This window comes from Podarcis muralis, chromosome 4 (genome assembly GCF_964188315.1).
Source record: "Podarcis muralis chromosome 4, rPodMur119.hap1.1, whole genome shotgun sequence".
Lineage (NCBI taxonomy): Eukaryota > Metazoa > Chordata > Lepidosauria > Squamata > Lacertidae > Podarcis > Podarcis muralis.
The window spans coordinates 75,157,702-75,176,055 of NC_135658.1; the positions used below are offsets into that span (position 1 = coordinate 75,157,702).

The window sequence follows — 18,354 nt, forward strand, 5'->3', positions numbered from 1 at the left end:
TGGATCACTCCCTGTGAAGTTTGGATGTGCTAAATCTAACTTCTCCTGAAAGGGTGTAGTCCCATTAAGATGGATTGCCTTTCTACATGGGACAGCCTTAGTGCAGAGCACTGCTGACTGGTTACACAGGGCAGCAAGTTGGGATTGTATAGTACTGCCTAATTCAAAGGTGTTGGAACTGATGTACAAGGTCCTATATGGCCTGGGACACGAGTACTTGAAGGAACACCTCCCCTGATATCATCTGGCCCATGATTTAAGATTTGCAAGGAGGTGCCCTGCTTGTGGTGCCATCAATGGGTGAACCCATAGAGTGGCAGCATAAGGCAGAGACTTTATGGTGGTGGCTCTCCAGCCATGGAACTCCTTTCTGAATCTGGTTGTCTCACACACTGCTGATGCTCAGGCATAAACTTAAAAGGAACTTATTTTGCCAGGCTTTTGTTCACAGCACTGGCGTTTTAAAGGCTGTTCCTGTTTTGATGATAATCTCAATTACTGCTTTATGATATTTGTATCGTGTTTTAAGACCGTTGCTATCAGCTCTGGGATTCAGTTGGAGGAAGGGTGGGGTCTAAGAGCAGTAAATAAATGATGACTTGCTGCAATGGCAGGACTAGCTCTGTCCCCAATTGAAACCTAGTTTAATATCCGATTGTAGTTAAGGATGTTCAAGGATTCAGTCAGTCCACATTTTGAAGCAAACCAGCCTCATTCACACTTCCCAGACAGACGGGAATTGTTATCCCCCAGGTTTCACAATTTCTTGGCTCAAAAACGATGTGCAAATATTAAAATTCATGTAACCTGTGTACTTTGGGACAAAATGTACACGATTTTGTAATACAGTTGTTGGCTCAAAAGAAGTATCAAAATGTGCATGACATTTGTATTTTTGGGTAAAATGCAAGTTTAAAAAATAATATGAAGATTTGTGTTTATGTTTTTTTAAAACGTGCAGACTAATGACAAAAAATATGGGACAGACTTTCAAATAATTATACACAAAACAGACACCAACTGAAAATATAGTTAAACATCCATCTCAAAGTACAGCCCCTCTCAGTGCTATTTTTCTAGAAAAAGAGGTGCCGGAATTCACCATGAACACCTCCTTCGTTGTCTTAGAATGGTAATGGCGCCCACCTGAGTCCTGAAGAGTTCTGGCTTTAAAAAAACCCTGGTTCCTTTATACTGAAAGGAATCTGCTCCTTGCAGCCTTAAAGGCATTCCTTATTTTATTTTAAAAATCATATTAGTTACCCCATCACAAGCAATTATTTGTATGCCTCATTCACAAAGTTCTAATTTTAGTGGTGCCATTCCAAAAAGATGCAGGGCTACAAATCTGTAGGACCCACTTTCCACATGTTGATTTTAACACTGGAATAGTTTCAAATTTTCTCAGTTCTGAAGTGAAATGGAGCTTATCCAGGGACTCAGATCCAGCTGACATGATGCTGGAGACATGAATGTGTGAGGAACTAATGCAATCACTTGATGAAGAACTCTATCAAAGGCTGTCAGAATTCACATGACATTGGCAACACCAGAGACATCAGCATATGACGCCACTTTCTGCAGGACACAAGCTGGTTCAGATCTGAACGGCAACAGCATGCGATGCACAATTTGTAATACATCCCTCCTCTTCCATCTTTGTTCTTTGTTCCTTGTGGTGATAGTTTCTCCAGTCTAATGGAAGAGCTGCCCTCATCAACAGATGGAGTTACAGCTACTTGGAGCCATTACAAAAGTTGAAAATAATTTGTGTCTTATTGCTTTCTCACCGCCCAAAGGCAATGCAATATTCAAGTGTCAAAAACAAACAATAAAACAGAAATATTTTTCTTCATTAACAAACCAGATGGTTTCCCCTGCACATGAGTCAGGCATTCACAGCAACTGTTTGACAATGCGTTTACAGCTTGTTTCCAATACTTGCTGCGCTAGGTTAAAGCTTTACACTTAAGGTACCAACCACAACCACTACAGAACATGTTACTGCTCTGACGTAACATGAATGCACATTAGCTTAAATGTATAGTATCAGGGTATTAATTTTTATATCCTTCTGTTGTGGTTCGAGGACCCGACCCCCGCGAAGTAAAATGAAGACACAGGGACACGTGATATAAGGTTAATGGGCTAGAAAAAGGCCACAACTTTATTGAATACAGCAATGAAAAGGTATTGGCTTAGGCATTGGATCACGAAACAAGTGGGTTTATTCACCAGGGGTTCATCACCTGTTGATGCTAATCCAACTATAGGCTCACCCCTGATGTCACCGAGGGTCGTGCCATGGCCTCCCGCCAAGCAGGCTTCGGACGGAATACACGACCGCCAGATTCCTTTAACGGAATACCCCTAGAAATTGAAGGCATAGGCGATGGCCACACCTAGCACTTCGACACACCACAACACATTATTCCAATGCCTAACCTACCCACCAATACCACCAAAAAGTTGTGACGATTGCTACGAGGTAGGCGAAAAAACCAAAAAGCCTAATGCCAAATGGAAAAACTCCTACCAGGCCCCCCGGGCAACCGGGGCGATCAACCTAAGGTCCATAGCAAGGCCAATGACCTAAGCCCTAACTCAAAGGGAGTGGAGGGTGGGTGACTCGCACAGGACGACAAAGAGAAATGAGGCCGAAGGAGAGGCTGGCACTGCAGCATAAAGGCTGCTGGACATGCCCCCCCCCCATGGCACCTGGTTGGACGGCCACCGGGGGGGGCGTGAGTGCCAGCCAGGTGAGCTGGAGGCAGGGGGCAACGCCCCCTGCTAGGAGCGGTGTTCGGGCTCCCGTCCACAACCACTCCCCTCTCTTTCAGGGAGGAGAGTCTTTATTTATAGAGTATGAATAACTTCAACAAATTCCAAAGGATCAAAGGCATACAGTGGTTTCTAAGATGATCTTTCTAATATTGTTCTATATACAATTTATTTCATCAAATAATAATTTTGGGCTTCTAGCTTCTACTCACCAAATGTTTTTCTTGTAAATATTTTTGAGGTCTACTCATTTATAAGTCATATACATTTTTTAAAAAATCATACTTATCAACTCATCCAAGGACATTAAGTGAGAAAGTCTATTGCGTTCTGAGTGATCACAAATGGTATTTAAGGACTCGCTGAAAGAATTATTTTCTGATCAGTTGCTGCAAAGCATTCCTGTGAAGACTCTACTGACTCTGTCTTTCAAAAACGATGAAAGCAGTCAAAAGGTATGATTAACTTCTTAGTCCCTGCAATTTCCTATTGCTCTATTTGCCCTAGATTTTGGAATTGACTTCCTGCCTCACTGCAAAATGCACAGTTGCTCAGCTTGATAAATTGCACAAATTCATTTTTGATCACAGTTATCTTCTATTTACTACGTAGCCAGTGAGGTTAATCATATGCTGAGGCAATTCATATTCCACACACATCTATCCTCTTCCTCCCCATGGTACTTTGCATATTTTACACACCAGGAGATGCTATGTCTGTCGTCTCACTAAAATACTGAGAGGTCATTCCTGGGTGCCAACAGCCTCCTCTGGTTCACATATATGAGTTCTGGACTGCCTACCTGGGTTTCCCTGAACCAAGGGAAATAAACAGGCAAAGGATGAGAGTGCATAATAATTAAATCTTCATATGACAGCAAACTTGTAAGAGCCCACAGTAGTAAACAATTCAAAGCACTGGTGCTCTGAGCTCCTGTTGAATCTTTAGAAATGCAAGCCTTCTTCATGCAAAAGGGGGTCCACACAATTAAAGGGGCAGCAGGGCTGTGCTGCTAGCCCCACCACTGACAAAACACAGCTTCCCCCAGCCCCACCATCCACACAAGGAACCATTTAGGGAGAAAGCCAACACATGCAGATTGTACAGGGTTCCAGGCCCTGGGGATCTAGATATGCAGGCTTTCCACTTGCAGACGTCCATGCTATGCCTAATGTGTGGATGAGGAGGTGCCAGAAGCTGAAGGGGCCAAAGGGCTTAGTGAGCTGGGACAGTCTGTGGCAGAGAGAAATCGAGAAGCTGAAGCTGCAGAGTGGGAGGAGGGAGGTCAAGAGGCTGGTGAAGTATCACAGGTGTTTCCTCACCTGTTGCTGCAAGATCCCCTCCCCCTTGTCTCCCAGAACCAGGAAGGCATGAAAAGGGCAGAGGAGAGATTGGCTGCATGCAGGCGCAGTCTCCAATTGCTTGGGGAAAGCCCTGGAGAGGAGGAGACATAGACATACGAGGTAGGGACCTTTAGTCTTGGCAACTTCATGGAGCAGTAGTGGGGAAAATTTTCAACCCAGGGGCCTCGTTTCCTTCTGGGCACTGACCCACTGTTGGGTGTGACCAGAGGCAAACATGGGTGGTGGAACCAATGTAATTGTTTCCTGGTTTCTATGTTCACACAACCATCCATCCAGCAAGCGGCATAATCTGAATCTAAGGACGCATTCCAGGAGGAGCTACTCAAAGAGATGCAAAATAAGGGTGATTGAGGGGTGTGGCTTGGGAAGAGAGGATGTGGCTAAGGACAGGGCATGGCCTGGAGAAAGTCTCAAGGCTCAGGCAGAGATACCAAGAGGGCTGCCTTTAGCCTCCAGATCTGAGGTCCCTCAACTCTGCTTTAGAGTGTGTTAAGAACAGACAGCCCACTTCCTCCTAGATTAATTGGGCTACTCCCATGAAAAACCTCTTATCTGGATTGTGTTTACTGGTGGCACCGTACTACAGATCCTTCTGGTGCCCCCACCCAGCAGCAGATGTTTGGTTTTTCTAGATGGTGGTGAATGAAGAACTTTTAGATAATTTTGTGCTTCTGATTCTATTGGAGAATATACAGAACCGGAGAGCAAATGGAACTTGCCTTCCATACATTCAGGTCTGAGGTATGATGGTGTCTTTTCTTCCTGTTCTACATCACATATATTTATCACAAATGTTTGTGTTCCTTTGTCTCCCAGCACCCTTTTCCCTTTGCAAGATTGGCTAACACAGCTTGAAGCATTCAATCTTTTGATAAGTTTGCAAAGACAAGTTATTTTTCCTGCTGTTTCAACACACACACACTCTCTCTCTCTCTCACACACACACATACACACACACTTTAAACAGAACAGGGCTTGTCAGTGGAGGTGGGATAGTTTTGATGGTCTCAGCCTCAGACCATAAAGAAATGTTATTCACCCATGCACAACGTATAATTCATCCTAAGTGGCAGGTTCTGCTCTGGAGAAGCAGTTGACTGAGCTGCCTTACAAAGTCAATTACTGCTTATTCTCAGGGAGGCGGGGGAGTCTGGGCCAGAAGGGCTGAGATGCCTGCCAAGAAGGCATGGAAGAATTTGCTTTGTGTCAGCCTGCATGACACAGTATCTCATTTGTGGGTAAATATAAATCTAGTAGGCTGTTTTTGTTTTGTTTTTAAAAAGAGGTGCTGTAAAATGTACCTTCCAAAAACAACATTCCTTCTTCCCTAAAACTTACATAAAATCAAGACTGTGTTAAAAGGCAGCCTTTGCACTTCTAAGCAATCTATTTTCATTAAAAGTTCTTTAAGGTAAAGCTACACTGCGTGGCTTATAACCTCATTCCTGTATACCTTCCTTTCTCAGGAAAATGACAGAACATTTCACATATTTCAGTAGATGTTTTGCACAAGTAAAGTCTGAGTAATTAGTTAACGTAAGTGTTATTGTCTATGCAAGTGTGAAGAACTGCCAATAAATTAAAGAGAGAGAGAGAGAAGAAAAACCTCAGACCAATGTGAATAATAGACATTGTTTTATAAGGGCATCAAATCTAGAAAAAATTCCCCAGGAAAAGGGAAAGGGGAAAAAAGGAAAAGGGAAAAGGAGAACATCTTGAAATAAATGGTGTACTTATCGCTGAGAAATGAGCCTAGATACGTCTTAAAAAATGTTAAAGCTCACAATTTACTGCATCATTCATGCAGTTTCATATCTCTCATTTCATGCCACAACAAGGGATTCTGCATACTCCATATGAAATACAGTAAGACTATGATTTTTTCCCCCAGCAGCAATAAACTCCATGCATGCATGACAAATCCAAGCATGCAAAAATGTTTAGCATCCCAGTTCAGAGATACTTTGGGGACAAAATCCGATTATGAGTTATATGCCACAATAAATAGGGCTCAGCGTTTCATAAAGCAATTTATAGTTCATAAAAATGATAAAATGTACCTGTCGGATAGAACCCGGAGAGCAGATCTCTGTGCTGCCTGCTGGAAGGAAGAGCAGAGATGTTTATTTTATACTCTGACTTTTAAAACAGGAGCTCAATCAACACTTTAAAAAAACACACGCATGTCACACACATTCCTATCATGTGTCCAAATTTTAAAGTATTAACAAGTAGCAGTAATATGGATATTTCTGATCTACAAGATGTAATAACACTTTGTTAAGTACACTATAAAGCCCCCAAAATGGTTAAAGCACAGATCTTTCCATCCATACAATTCTATTCAGATGACTTTAAAAAACCCAAAAACCTTGCAGGAAATTATTCCTTCCCTTCCCACCATCTCATTTACCATTAGTCCCCTTCCATTCTTCTGCAAAACAGACAGCACATATTTGGGTCTCTGGAATCATCTGTTGTTAGTTACAGAATTGTACGTTTAGCAAACTATGCAAGAACTGCTGCAGGCTTTCTAAGACATCGTTGTGATACACTGTTGGCAAGTTCTGACTGTGCTGCAAAAGCAGATGAATGTTCCATTGATGATTTACCTCTCAGTCATTGCCTGCTGAAGGTGGTGGTGGTGGTGGAATCCAGATCTTGCTAGTACGTTAAATTGTGGAGGAAAAAAAATCACAGCCTTACGAATTTAACAGGACGCTCCATTTTTATCAGCAAACTAGCTTCCAATTTCTTTATTGACCATTTGCTGACATGAGTCTCCTGGAAAGTACTGACATGGATGGCTTCGTTTTCAGTGACTAACTGAATATACCTAATATTACGATCGTCTTGGCTACAATCTTGGCCTTGGCTTTAATCTCATACATTCTGGATTTCTGCCAACACTCTTTGGAATAAAGAGTTCGTATAAACAACTGTACCATTAAATCAATGGTTATTACTTTACACCCAAAGTTGTGTAACATCTTTATAAATAGAGCAGTCCCTTGCTATATTTATGTACAGTAAGCTTGTGTGCATTCAGTTTTACATGCTTGGCAATTTAGTTTTTTATTTATGGGTGGGGGGAATGGCAAGGGGGCGGGCACCCAGGAAAAAAAGACTTTGGCAATCCCACCTGCCATTGCACCCAAAGTGTTTTGACTATACACGTTTTTTGTTTTAGGTGCGATCCATGGAATGTAGTCCCCACATAACTTGTGTGCTTACTGGACTATATTTTATTACATTCAAGAAGCACAAGGTGGCACATATGGTTATCCCCCTCCCATTTTATCCTGACCAAGCTGAGTTTTAAGGCTGAGAAGAAGTCTGAATATGGGTCTCTCTGGTGCAAGACTTTGTTGATGGTCTACTTAGGTACAATTTCATTCACAGCACGAAACGATGGTTCTGCATAATTCTACCTTGCATGTCCCACTATCTCCATGTGAGGGGATTTTAGCAATTCAAAAACCTTATCTTTGTAGAGAGATATCCTGGTTACAATTGAAAGTAATGGTTCTTTGTTTTTTAGTGGGACTTCTTCATCTTTCCTGCTTGCCGTGAGTGACATGCTGCATGACCCACCCTGCAATTATTTCATTAATTCTAACACTTTATTTCAGGATTTTTCAAACTGGTGCCACCACTGGCTGTTGGGACATAACAGGGTCTTCTCAGTGGTGGTTCCCAGTTTATGGAATGCCCTTCCTGGGGAGGTGCATCCGCCTCTTTCATAAGCATCATCATCAACAACAAGCTGGTATTGGTAGGTCTTTTCAGAACCATTTAACTACAATATATACGATATACGATATCTTTATTGTCATTGTCCCATGCAGAACAATGAAATTGAAAAACTACATAAAACTACATAAAAACTACATAAAACTACATAAAACATTCAAACCCCCCCCCCCTAAAAACTCTGAAACCCCTTTTTAAACTACAGACCTGAAATGGGTCCAAATAGAACAGTTTCCCCAAATTTGATAAGCAGATCTGCCACATCTCCTCTTCTCCTTCATATTTATTTGCTCATAAGTAAAAATTAACTCTATGACCCTAGTAAAGATGCCCCCGCCCCCGATCTGATAGTGAAATTAAGAAATTATTTACTCTCAGAATGTCTGTTTGAATCTCTAAAAGCTTGTGTCAGGTACAAGTCTTTTGTTCCGGTCCAAATTCCATTGCCCTGGAGTAATCTTTGAAATTAACTGGAAGATTATCACATACGTATGTATGATGATAACCAACAGGTGATATAACTATATGTTGAAAGGTGTAAAAATAGCGTGCCCTTAACTCTGCCTTGTGTGCTCCTTTTAAAAAACCAGAGCTCACACAAGGAAGAAAGCAGATGAATCTCTCACATGGGCAAGATGCCAAAATTGAAGAACTTGGAAAAATTGCTTCAGACTATGTCATGATCATGGAAAGCTCAGATGACATACCATTCAGGAAGGCAGGTAGACAATAATATATTACCTCTCCAAAACAAGAGCAGAACAGACACAGATAACTCCTGACTCCGCCCAAATACAACAAAGCCCAGTGTCACTGAGTAAGACTATTTTAAGGACCCTATGCACACAGCCTATGGCAGCGCAACTAATTTGACAGAAAATTATCAAAGACAATTATCAAATAAAAATTAGGCTGCGTAGAAAAGTAATCTCCTGCCAACTCATTTTCTTCCATGTTGCTATACTAATTCTTTTTAACTTGCACAGGTTTTTGGTACAAAGATGAAACATTGAAAAACATACACTCCAGAACTCAAGTTGACTCGAGTTTTTCACTTTGGTAGTGTGTGTACTATGAGTTACTATCATTTGTAATATGTACTTGCTGCATGCATTAAAAATACATTTTAAGCCGAAAAACAGAAGTGTAAGAAAACATTCCTGCAGAAAGTGCGTTGTGGTGCACAGGGTTCTGCCACCAGCACAACTCTTCCCCCTTCGTTGCCTGAGCTGCTCTGTCGGCTGTGGGGCTCAGATGTGACAAGTGAGTCACCTAATCCCTGAAAATTATGCTCAGTGTAGATTCATTTTTAAGTTACAAGCTGATTGCTTATTAAAGTATAACTGATGCACTTCCCTCCTCTGTGCCAGTTAATTAGCAGCTTTTGAAAATATTTTGGCCCCTCTAAATGTTACATAAACATCTGTTTTACCATAATCACCCTTGTCAGACAATATTAGTTTATTTGTCAACTTCTTGCTGTGTGTTGATGTTTTATTTATTTAAACGGTGTTAATGCCGCTTCTAGAAATTTCATATTGACTATTTCTGTTTTGACAATTTATCAGTGGACAACTATTTTTTTTTTAAAAAACCAAAGACCTACAGCAAACATTTTTCAGCTTGAGAGCCACATTCCCTCATGCACATCCTTCCAGGACCTGAATACTTCTGGTGGGTGTGATGAGACACACACCACTCTCCATCCTCCATCCACTTCAATGATAGACTCCAGACAGATAAAACCACTAGAGGAGTCCCCAGAGAAGGGTTAATGAGGAGTGTGGCTTGCAGAGAAAGCATGGTCTGCTCAGTGTTCTTCAGGGACAGAAAGAGGTACCAGGTGGGCTGCATTTGACCCACAATCTTTAGGTTCCCCAATATCTGCAGGAAAAGTATGTGAAAACAAGCTGGGAAATATATTTGCACACATTACAGTGGTACCTCGGGTTACATACACTTCATGTTACAGACTCCGCTAACCCAGAAATAGTACCTCGGGTTAAGAACTTTGCTTCAGGATGAGAACAGAAATCGTGCTCCGGTGGCGCGGCAGCAGCAGCAGGAGGCCCCATTAGCTAAAGTAGTGCTTCAGGTTAAGAACAGTTTCAGGTTAAGAACAGACCTCCGGAACGAATTAAGTACTTAACCCAAGGTACCACTGTATATTCTAGCAAGCGGGATCTGCAACAACATGGCGTACTCCTGTTTGACTGTTTCATTTAGTCTGCCATTTGCTCCTTCATTATATTCCATCCCATTACCCCTTCCACCTGGTTTTCTGTTTCCACCTCCCGCAGAGTCAGTCAGCACAGCATTCCAGGGCCACTAAGCACATTAAGTCCCCATTGGTTTATCATTCTGCCTTAGTTCCTATCCACCCGCCCCTGAGCTTTTTGCACTCTTGCAAACCTTGGGGTCTTCTCCTGTCTCCCCTGTTGTTGGCAGGTGATGCTTTTTTAGCTACATAAGCAACAATGCTCACAGATGAGAACCAGAAATTCAGGGAACACCGTGTGTATGTGTGTGTGTTGCAAATAAGGAATGTTGAGCCCAGGTATTTGACCTAAAACTGTTCCCCATAAGCTGTGTTTATAGCTCCTTATCTTTATTTGAAATCAATACAGTTATTTCAGGAAACTTGCTACCGTACACAAAGAAGGGCTGAGATTCTGCTCAAGTGGATTTTAAGAATACTGCTGTGATAGAAGCAAGAGAGGGGGAGGGGGGACCATTGATGGTCGGGAATACAGAGCAAAGAATTTCAGGTGAATTGCTCAGCTTCGATACCTCAATTGCCATAAATTGTAAGATACAGGATTTTGTCCATCTCTTCCCCCAGCCCTCCATTAGTGGATATAGATTCATTCAGCACTAGGTCGATTGATTTCCCCTCAGCCTATTAATCACTCTGGAAAAGTTCCAGCTGTACTTCAAGTCCATGAGACAACACAAGTATTCTAACAGCAGTAATAATTTCGTGGTTCTCGTTCTCTTGAGATTGCATCTTCTATCTCCAGCTTTTATTGCAACAAGTCAGAGGTTGGGGAAATAATCAGCAAATATTTAGGTTTCAGCGTCGGTAAAACAAACTACCCCCAAACTGCCATGAGTTGCAATCTGTTGGTGAAAGGAAATCAAAGGCGAAACTGAATGCCTCCATTGTAATTGGGAGTGAAAAGTGAGCAACTTCAATGTAGAGTACAGCAATGCACGGAACAAGATGAAAGGAAGCTGAGGAAGAGATGACCTGTGCCTTACAATGCTCAGAGAAATTTGAAAAATGCTAATGCTGAGGCCAGATACTATATGCTGCATTAAGCTTTGAATCTGCAGGTATTTAAACCTATGTTACAATTTAACAACTTTACTAACTCCTTTTTAACAATAAAGAAGAACTATGTGATGGGAGAGGTGTCCACCAGTTATTGATGTAGAGGAGAAAATGGACTGGACCCTAATTATAGGCTGGGATAATTCATAGTTCGGAAGAACAATCAATGCGACCTATTTCTTGTACTTGTTGGGTAGTAAACAGGCTACACTACTGCTGTAACCTGGCCACAACTATGGTAATGGACACAATGAGCATCTCTCCAGTACGTTCTATAGTACAGAATCTGGCTTATGATATAAACGATTGACACACAATAAAAGCAAGGACAGAATGAAACAGCCTCTGCTTAGTCAGTGAATGTGGAAGACAAGTGTTTCAAAAGCTAGGCATTAAAAAAAAAAGGGGGGGGGGAGTAAGTTTAAGAAAAGATGGCCCTGAATGGAAAAATGACAAATGGGAGGAGAAGGTGTCATTGGTGTTTGAAGTGTATGTATGATCAACTTAGGTAAAGGTAAAGGTACCCCTGCCCATACGGGCCAGTCTTGACAGACTCTAGGGTTGTGCGCTCATCTCACTCTATAGGCCGGGAGCCAGCGCTGTCCGCAGACACTTCCGGGTCACATGGCCAGTGTGACAAGCTGCATCTGGCGAGCCAGCACAGCACACGGAACGCCGTTTACCTTCCCACTGGTAAGCGGTCCCTATTTATCTACTTGCACTTAGGGGTGCTTTCGAACTGCTAGGTTGGCAGGTGCTGGGACCGAACGACGGGAGCGCACCCCGCCGCGGGGATTCGAACTGCCGACCATGCGATTGGCAAGTCCTAGGCACTGAGGTTTTACCCACAGCGCCACCCGCGTCCCAATGATCAACTTAGTTCATTATAAAAATGATGGTTTTCCTTTTTATTATTGCTTATATTTTATTCTTCAATAATATATGTTGTTGTTGTTGATGATGATGATGTTTGTTGTTGTGGTGGTGGTGGTGTGTCTCGAGAGACAATGGAGTGCACCTTGGGGGGATGTGAAGTCAAACCACTGGGTTATCACAGGGCCTGCTGTGGCTGCAGACACCAGTAATTTGTAACTGCTGCCTCCTGCATTGTTTTTGCTGTGTTAGCAGCACCAAAGTGACCTCCCCGGGGCACAAGCCTGGGCAGAGTGTATGGAAGTCCTGGGCTGCCAAGACAACAAGGCCCCCTGCTCAGCCTCACTGATGTGGTCCAAAGGAAAGTGAAACAATACATTTGGCACCAGCTTGGCTGCAGGAGTTGCCAGAAGGAGGTGTACAAGACGCCATCCAACCACCTTAGGGACTGCACACCATATTTATATAGGGTTTTGCAAGGCAGTGGATAGCAAGAGGGGAAAAAATAGGTAGATGATAGACGAACAGACAGACAGACAGACAGACAGACAGACATAGGTAAAGGGACCCCAGACCATTAGGTCCAGTCATGACCGACTCTGGGGTTGCGGCGCTCATCTCGCTTTATTGGCCGCGGGAGCCGGCGTTTGTCCGCAGATAGCTTCCGGGTCATGTGGCCAGCATGACTAAGCCGCTTCTGGCGAACCAGAGCAGCGCACAGAAACGCCGTTTACCTTCCCGCCGGAGCGGTACCTATTTATCTACTTGCACTTTGATGTGCTTTCAAACTGCTAGGTGGGCAGGAGCAGGGACCGAGCAACGGAAGCTCACCCCGTCACGGGGATTCGAACCGCCGACCTTCTAATCGGCAAGTCCTAGGCTCTGTGGTTTAACCCACAGCGCCACCCGTGTCCTCAGGTGGTACCTGCTAATGGAGAGGAGGACATGCTGAAAGGAGGTGGTTCAGTGCAGATTATAGAATCATCAGGGAAGCAGGTCACCTTATGTTCTGCATAACCATTTCTGTGCTTCCACCTTGCCTCTGGGTGTCACCTACCAAACAGTGTAATTGCAAAAGCAATGCTAAATTCACTGAGTTCACAGAGATGAACGAGCTTGTGCAACAGCAGCCCTTCCTGGTGAACCCTCTCTGCTCCTGCCCACATTCCCTTCCCCTTCTAACGCCATCCAACTGCTTACTTTGCATAATTTATGACAAGCATAGAACTTTCAGCGCATCGCTGTGGAATATACACTTGACCTTATCTCTATTAAGCACATTCAAATCAAGTCTCTTTGTGTTGTACACACAGTACTACAGAGCTGGTCTCTGCACCATTTCTTTCAGGCACAGACATACAGCAATACATAGAAGGCGGCTTTTTAAAAATAATGAGCATCTGCTGTAAAGGGCAGTGGCTGCTGAAATCATTAAACGTAATCATTAAACCATCTTCTATTAAAATCTTGTTAGCCAATTTTAGATGCATTACTACTAAGACACTATTAATGAAAACTGTCATAGCTAATCTGGGCTTGGAATGCTGAGATTTAAAATATTTTAGCTTGGGAGTTATATCAGCATGCCCTTAGGGAAGGCTAAGGTTTAGGTGGCAGAGTAACTTTAACGTCCCCTGAAAGGTTTCGACTATATTTTATTAAAACAAGTTAATGGTATTGCTTATGTTAAACATGTCATTTGATGATACACAAGTTTAAAAACTTTTAAGTAGCAGTCATGTGTGTGCATGAACAGGATTGGAAGAGGGGCTGACATATGGGGAAGTAGGGGTTAACTGTAGTCCCAGCTCCCACAAAACACTGCCCCACTGAAGCTGCTATTTAGTCTTGGAGCGAAAATGCTAGGTATAGTCCTACCTGGTATGATTGTTCAAGTAATCTGAATTCGTCATAATATTTTAGCACATACTTACTAAGTGTGTGTGTGTGTGTGAGAGAGAGAGAGAGAGAGAGAGAGAGTGCTATTACTTGAAAAGTACTACAACAAAGTTCTTTTTCTTTCACTCACAGCCAGAGTTCCATTTTGAAGCCATGTCTCTAAAGATGGATTTTGGTTGCTTCTGTAGCTTCTATTTATACAATTTCACAATTTCTTTGGCAGAGGCCAAGAGTACATACCAGGGTGTTGCCGTTTATGAACCTCGGGAGATGTTGAGAGGCAAACAGACTGGATGAACTTTGGTTACATATTCCAGACAAGCACAATGGCTCTATTTATTCAGACTAAGCTGCTGAATGCAGATTGATTGGCTCTGTGGGCAATAAATTTTCACAGCCACAAAACCTCAGTGGCAACCAACCTGATCCTGCAGAAGGGTGGGGAAACTGCCTACAAGCCTGAGGTTGTAAAAATAAGTTAGATTATTTTTCCACATATGTAAACTAGTCAGTCAAATTCTTTTAACACTGATTGACATGAATTCCACAACTGGCTCCAGTGGCTTACTTCTTCCCTATAGAGTTCTACTTTCTTCTATAAAATGTTCTATCCTAAAATAATAGGAAGCAAAGAAGAAAGGAGGAAGGAAAGGAAGGAGGGATATTTGCATAATAGTTAGCAATCACTGTTTAATATAATACACCCAAGACTGATTTAAACGGCCCAGTGACCACTATACTGAAGAACAGAGAATCGAAATATGGATATGTCATGTGTCATTCCACACTTCAGGGGAACCAAGAGGCAATAATCATGACAACTGAACAATCTTAAGTATGATTTTAACATCTCTATGACACAAAGCTTCAGACATTTTCTGAAAGGATGATGGCAGCATTATTGCTCTATGTATTATAAATCAAAGGGAACTGGGTCATTTTAACTTGCAGATTTATGTTAACTACCAAGCGGTCTGCTAATTGTGTGAGCTCTTCAGATATTTATTGGGGATCAAAAAGGTAAGTTCTTCTCCAAAATCGGTGGAATTAAATACGCAAGCAGGAAAGAATTCTATCCCCACATTAGCTCTTCTGATCACTGCCTATAAAATTTTAACTATGATTTTAACTGGATAAATGATGAGGAGCAAAGGAGGAAAATACATTTAGGTAATTAAAATTAAGGATCTATCTAATGTGTGTGGCTAATTAATTACAGCAAGCTTCTTGAGACATGATCAGCTCAACTTTGTTCTCCTCCTCCTCCTCCTTCATAGCTTCTTCTCTAACTCTTAAGCTTATTTATTTAACGTAACACATTGAGAGCATTTTCATGCTACCACACATTCTCTGCTCTTGTAGCCATACACTTTCATTGGAAAATCCCATGTTATTGTCTAGGCTTGTTCCCAGGGGACATCCTACAGTGCTTTAATTTCTAGGAAGGAAGAGAGGCAGAGGCTATGAGGAAATATCATTTCCTCTTTAGCGCTTTAACACCTCGTTGCCCTCCACTTGTTTTGGATGACAACTCCCATCCACTGCAGCCAGTACAGCCATGGCTGGGGCAAAACCTCTTCACTAGATTGAGGACAATTCCCCCATTTCCTGCAGCCCTATATGACACAGCCATCACTGCTCAGAGGACTGCCCTGACTCCCAGGAGAAAGTCTTATGAGCGGGGAGAAGGGAAAGGTCAGCTGCCTTCTAGTTGCGCCACCATTGGATACCACCCAAGAGCTATAACTCTATACACATTATTAACTGGATCCTCAGCTTTGTATGAAATGCTTCTTATGAAATATTTAAATGAGTTATGACATCGTCAGCATACCTCTATCATTAGATCATGCACTTTTTATATTAAAAAAAACCTTTAGTTTTGTTACCTGGTCGTTCTCCTCTTCATCACTGCTCAACTTGAGGTCATCTTCTAACATCCTGGAAAGAGAAAACAACAAATGACCTACATTTAAGTCCAATAAAACATTTCAGATATAGTTTAGATAACAAAAGCCTCTTAATTATGTGGCACTATGATGTAAGAAGAACGTTGGTGAATCGGACCAAATGCACACATGGATCTGGCTTCAAGGATGACGCTACGTGGGTGGTGGAGGGCACCCAGATCCTGGTTTCATCAGGCCAAGGCCTGGTCAATAACAAACAAACAAACAAACAAACAACTGTCTGTTCATTCAGCTTTCCTGTACAAAGGGAGGCAGGTCTTTCAGGGAACAGAAACGCCTTGGGTTCCACCGCCAAGTATATTAGAGGGAAGGATCAATAATGGAGGGAAGCAGAGGAAGAGGCGGGAATATGAGGCCCGTGAGGATGCTACCTGGCAGGACTAGCATATCAGGCAAAATAGCATGGGGTGTGGGGGAACTGATCACATGAGTTGCCCGAGGAAATAGCTGGTTGTCTCATGCAGGAGCCAGGCTATCGGTTTATGCAGTGCTTCTCCTGACTGGCTCAGGAATCTGTGAGGGAAGGGTTTTTCACCTTTTCTAATGTATAAACCATCATCCGTAGTGATGCTTATAGGTCTCTCTTTCCCCCCAGAAAGTGACTCAAAGCGACTTACTGAAACATCATCAAAAGCCAGTATAGAAACAAAAACAAAACAGAAACCTGAAGCGCTCCTCCACAATATGCAGAGATCCCACTCAACCCACACAAGCTGCTCTAGTGGCTCCTCCTACAATCCCTGTTTTGAGACTGGAGGCAGGTGTGTAAAGGGTTGTGTGTGAAGTTCCTCCCATTCCCATTTCAGCAGCTGTACTGTCTGGATGAAAAGTGAAACTTTCCCCCCAGAGCATCATTGAAAGGCAACAAACTATGTTGTCATTTGGGAGAGCTGCGATCCTACTTCTGAGGCTGATGGACCAGCGTTTGAAAGTCCCATTGTTCTAGGCGCATTTTGCAACAGGTAACTTCATTAATACAAGAATTTTTTGGAGCTCTGGGAGCAGTGCTGCACTTAAGATTTCAGATTAAAACAAACGTAAGATTTTAGCTGCAGTTCATTCATTTTCAGCTTTGTATTCTTGTTATAAAAAAAGCGCGCCTAGACATTCCGTTGTGGTGCCCATAACCTAGGTTTAAGGTGCCATTTAGCTCCTAAGTTTTCAGTTTCTAACACTGTGCTGGACATATTATTCCCTTCTTTCCAGGCCTGTGTCACTAACCCCTCTAGGATCACGACAGAGTGCCATCCTGTGGACACCAGAAGCAACCAGAAAAAGTTCGGTGCATGCTAAAGATTAATCAATGAGACTTGCTTCCACTGAGGAGAAGGGAAATGCTGTTACACTTGAATAGCAATCAGACCTCAACACTGCAAATTTACCCCAAATGGTATGCAAAGTAGTGGCTAGGAAATATAATTTCTACTTAGTAGAAATTCACATAACAGACAAGAAAAAAGTACAATGCTTGACAACTCTGCATGCAGTCAATTTTTTTGGTCACTGCTATCATTTATCTCTTAAGTCCAGAAGTGTGACTCTGTCACAATCCAACTTGGAGGCAATTAACACTTCACACAGCATCAGGGGTCCTCAAAGTGTCTAACTACACATTAGTCATGTGCTTCCTGTGCTCCCAAGTATTTTGAAGTGTATCTCCTCTTGGTGCTTAACCAAAGTTAACTGCTTGAGGTATTGGCTTGATGACTGGGTAGAGAGCCTTCTGAGTGACAGAATCATGTTTCTGGAATGTTCTCCTCAGGAAAGCATACCTGGCATCTGCACTGTCATATTCTCAGTGCCAGACAAAGACCTTTTTGTTATCCCAGGCTTCTTAAGAATGCTTGACCCTGATCTGGTATATTTTTATTTGAAAGGTGAAATAAAATCTATTAAACTTGAAGCAGCAGACAAGTACCAGAATTCCTATGAAGCTGCTCGTCATGAATTGAAAATAGAAAACAGAGGGCAAGGGATAATTTTGTAATTCTCCTAGAATCACAAACAGGTGGCAAACTGGGTCATGTGTTTCAATAATAATAATAATAATAATAATAATAATAATAATAATAATAATAATAATAACAACAACAACAACAAATCAGTTCAAAGGTATATCTCATTAGTTGGGATGTCATTATTCTTTGAGAGAATTTGCATGCATTCTGTCTGTCAGTCAAATCAGCTAACATCAATAAATATTGACTGGAAAACATGCAGAGTCTGGTTTTTTTATTTGTGCAAAATGAACCATCTACTGCAAACTCCAAGAAAAGGCATACCTCTGAAAAATATGTGCTAAGATTAATCTATTGAAACACACAGATAAAAGATATCTAACTATCAAAACATAAATACTTCATGAATAATGGGTGGACAC

The 18,354-nt window shown here is 42.1% G+C and overlaps 1 protein-coding gene across 5 annotated transcripts in view; it reads right to left on the reverse strand.

Annotated features, from left to right (window-relative positions):
• Positions 1-18,354, reverse strand: part of AFF3 (ALF transcription elongation factor 3) — a 285,260-nt gene that overhangs the window by 51,787 nt on the left and 215,119 nt on the right. For 4 of the 5 annotated variants that reach the window (XM_028727893.2, XM_077927591.1, XM_077927590.1 and 1 more), the window contains 2 exons: positions 15,894-15,945; positions 6,206-6,246 (listed from right to left, as the gene is read on the reverse strand). In XM_028727893.2, coding sequence (XP_028583726.2) covers positions 6,206-6,246; positions 15,894-15,945 — 93 coding nt within the window. The remainder of the gene's footprint in view (positions 1-6,205; positions 6,247-15,893; positions 15,946-18,354) is intronic. The other variant, XM_028727892.2, reaches the window with a different exon arrangement.